Here is a 4,118-nt window from a genome sequence, read left to right on the forward strand (position 1 = left end):
TAGCTCTGTTTGCTTTTCACTCTAGCCAGAAATAGGCCCCGGAACCTGACCGGCATCTGCTTGCGAGAGCAAGCCCTAAATTAATATGTGCCCCCATACGATGCCCTTAATAAAATCTCTAGAGAGACATTTAAAAGTTGAGCACATACGCGTGCTAAAATTGCCATCCACAACCCGAGCACGTGACGAGTTTTCTAAAGCTAGTGCAGCATCTCGCACTAATTCCGTCTGTGTGACTTGACCAAGAAAAACCCCACACTCTTCCTTCTTTCTCTCCTATTTTCAGCTACACCAGAAAAGATCAACTTCCAGCAAGCCAGAAGGTCTTCCCTACTTTTTCCAAGTGGCAGTTTGAATCTCATATAGAATATTCCATAATCACTGAACATTTGGTCCGGTACCAAGTCCTCGAGGACGAGGAGCGGCACCGCTGCCTTTGGCCGGGTCCCAGCCTCGAGAGGCGGCGCGCTGACCTGTCCCTTCATCTTCAAACTCGTGCAGAGCCCACAGAGGTGATTATGTAATTACGATCAAATGGCAACCCGAGTGTGAGTCTTGAATTCCTTGTCCTGGAACAGATAGAGCTATTTATAGTCACAGTGGGGCCGGGGAACGCAGGAACTGGGGACAAAGGCAGACGCATTTCTAGCCCAGGGACCCAGAGTGGGAGGAAGCAACTGAAGGAGCAGCTGCCAATCACAGACAGAACAGTCCACAGCAGCCACCAACCCACCCAAGAGTGACCTTAGAGAGCGGTGGCCTCGGAGGAAGGGACAGTCCTCTGTAGGGAATTGTGCAGGGCGTGGCTTTTAGCAGTCAACCACCAGCCACCCTTGGCACAGAGAGGTGAGGCTGAAAGAGCCCGAAGCCCCTTTGCTCTTCTGCGCTTGCTGGGTTGAGTATTCTGGCTTCTTACAAAAGAGCAGATACCCATCAGGCAACTCTGCAGGGGACAGAGGCTCAGTGACAGGGATACCGTAGTTCTTCCATGTTAACAGAGCTGAGGGGTATTTCAAGGATGGGAAACTGGGAAGTAAAACAGGTAAATCGTTTATTCCTCAAAAGGAATATTGCGGGGACTTGCCCCCAGCTTATTCATCTATGCTTTTATTCAAAAAATATTGAGCATCTGTGGTTTGCCAGGCTCTGTTCGTCCAGTGGCCAGTCGGGCCAGCGGGCAGAGCTGGGCCGTGCGGGACCAACGCCGGCAGGACGCGCACGGCGTGGGGCTCTCCACGGAGGCAAACCTGCACGGTGGGCCCGGAGCTCTGGGGTCAGATAAGCCCAGGATTGAATCCAACCTCAGTGTGAGCTTATTCAAGTCACTTAAATTTATCTATAAAACATATATATTGATAGCAGTTTCCATTACTAATAACATAGTTAACTACTCCAGAATTTTTGCATTAAAGGTCTCTGACCTTCCAACTCCAAGGACCTAGGCTAAGATTTGGAGAGCGGACGTTGGAGAAGAATTGTTTTAGCAGACGTGAGGAAAAGGCCTGACTCTCCCGTCAGCAGGACGAGCTCTTCAACCTCTTCTCCCCCTCACCACCTGTCAAGAGAACGAGGCAGCTCCCTCCAGACCCTGCTCCCAATTACCGTTCACGTTCCAGACCCCTTTTCCCCCTGTTTCAGCTCCTTGTCTTTTGTTGTTGTGAGATTCAGGGATTTTTTCACGTTTTTAAAATTTTATTTCTTGAATTACAAGAATTGTTTATATTTGTGGGGTACACGGTGATGTTTCAATACCTATAATGTATAGTGCTCAGATCAGGGTAATTAGCATATTCATCCTCCCAAACATTTATCTCTTCTCTGTGTTGGGAACATTCGATCTCCTTTTAGCTCTTTGAAACTCTATGTTATTGTTAACTATAGTCATCCTGCAGAGGTATAGAACACTAGAATTTATTCTTCCTGTCTAGATGTAATTTTGTATCTTTTAACAAATCTCTCCCTATCCCTCCCTTCCTCCTACCCTTCCCAGCCTCTGGTATCCTCTGTCCTACTTTTTACTTCTGTGAGATCAAATTTTTTTAGCTCAAAGGGTTCTCATTTCATTCTATATATATCCAGCCAAGTATTGTAAAGAATTGTTAGTTAATTATAACTAAGGCATTAATATTGAGCAACCTCAATTTCCCCAAGATTTTGGTCACTTAGTCCATTGAATAAATATTTATAAGGCACTGTGTTAGTTTCCGTGGCTACTGTAACAAATTGCCAAAACTTAGTGGCTTAAAACAACACAAATGGATGACTTTCTGAACTTCAGGAGTTTTAAAACAAGAAAACCAAATATGGCATCTTCCATGAGGAGCTTGTTTTCTGACCACGGCAAGTATGTCGAATCTTTTCGGAGGTTTCTCAACAATTCCACGGAGCACCAGTGCATGCAGGAATTCATGGACAAGAAAGCTGCCAGGCATAATAGCAAGGATCGGAGACACAAAGCGAGAAATTAAGATTCTAAGCATAGGTGGAGGTGCAGGTGAAATTGATCTTCCAATTCTCTCCAAAGTCCAGGCTCAATATCCAGGAGTTCATATCAACAATGAAGTTGTTGAGCCAAGTGCCGAACAAATTGCCAAGTACAAAGAGCTTGTAGCCAAGACATCAAACCTCGAGAACATAAAAGTTTGCTTGGCATAAGGAGACATCATCGGAATATCAAACTAGAATGATGGAGGAAAAAGAGCTTCAAAAGTGGGACTTTATTCATATGATTCAGATGCTGTATTATGTAAAAGACATCCCAGCTACCTTGAAATTCTTCCATAGTCTCTTAGGTGCCAATGCTAAGATTCTTATTACTGTTGTGTCAGGAACCAGTGGCTGGGACAAGCTGTGGAAAAAGTACAGATCCCGCTTCCCCCAGAATGACCTCTGCCAATATGTCACATCGTCCGACCTCACTCAGATGCTTGACAACCTGGGGTTGAAGTATAAGTGTCATGACCTTCTGTCCGTCATGGACATATCTGACTGCTTTATTGATGGTAATGAAAATGGAGACCTGCTTTGGGACTTTTTGACTGAAACCTGCAACTTTAACTCAACAGCACCACCTGATCTCAAAGCAGAAATTCTGAAAGATCTACAAGAGCCTGAATTTAGTATTAAGAAAGAGGGGAAGGTTCTTTTTAATAATACTCTGAGTTTCATAGTGGTGGAGGCATAACTATCAATCATTTAAGACTGTCTTCAAAAATTAAATTTTGAATAATGTTGATCATTCATTTCCATGTTAAAATTACAAAACATCTCAATGCAGGTAAAGCATTGTTTCTTATACAGGAAATCTAGAAAATTCCAAAACATTCTAGACTTACATGTAGAATCATATGAGAATATGGGATATTGCTAGTCTTATGTTGTCCCTCCTTCAAGTAGAGAGACCGCATATAGGCTGAACACCACATAAGCTGGAAAAATGAGGAAACTGAATTTCACTGACTTAATGACAATAAAATCCCTTACATTTGCTGATTGTCTGGAATTTTCTAGGATACTAAAAATATATGCTATGGATTCTTTAAATATTAGTGAAGTACATACTTATTGATACTTTGAACAGTAAAAAAATGTTTATTGATTTTTCTCCTTTTGTGAAGAAGTATTTGTACTTGTACATTCTTCTATTGTATTTTCCATCTTATTTTTATTATTAATAGACATCTTTAGAATGTTATAAAATTAAACAACACAAATGTATTCGCTTACAGTCCAGGAAGTGAGAAGTCTAAAACCAAGGTGTTGACAGGGCTGAGATCTCCTGCAGGCTTTAGAGAAGAAGCTGTTCTTTGTCTTTTCCAGGGTCCGGAAGAGGCTTCAGAGCACACCCCTCCAAACCCGGTCCCATCATCGTTGCGGCTCCTTATTCTGCCTCTGCCACTCTTGTCTCTCTCTCTTTTAAGAACCTTGTAATGTCACTGGGCCCACCCAAACAGTCCAGAATCATCTCCCCCATCTCAAGAGCCTTAATGTATCACACCTGCAAAGTCCCTTCTGCCATGGGAGGTAACAGACCCATAGGTTCTGGGAACTGGGATGCGGGCGTCTTTGAGGGATCATTATTCAAACTACATGGCATCCGCCGGGAGCCCACGCACTCT

At 43.4% G+C, this 4,118-nt stretch overlaps 1 protein-coding gene across 1 annotated transcript; it reads left to right on the forward strand.

Moving 5' to 3' along the window:
- The first annotated feature begins 2,297 nt into the window (after positions 1–2,297).
- LOC105806874 (histamine N-methyltransferase-like) lies at positions 2,298–3,703 on the forward strand. The gene is given in 3 exon segments (XM_012640083.1): positions 2,298–2,417; positions 2,419–2,637; positions 2,639–3,703. Coding segments are annotated over 3 exon segments (879 nt in total). The 5' UTR covers positions 2,298–2,303; the 3' UTR covers positions 3,185–3,703.
- Positions 3,704–4,118: the final 415 nt, after the last annotated feature.

This window comes from Propithecus coquereli, unplaced genomic scaffold (genome assembly GCF_000956105.1).
Source record: "Propithecus coquereli isolate 6110/MARCELLA unplaced genomic scaffold, Pcoq_1.0 Scaffold148, whole genome shotgun sequence".
In the NCBI taxonomy this organism is placed as follows: Eukaryota; Metazoa; Chordata; class Mammalia; order Primates; family Indriidae; genus Propithecus; species Propithecus coquereli.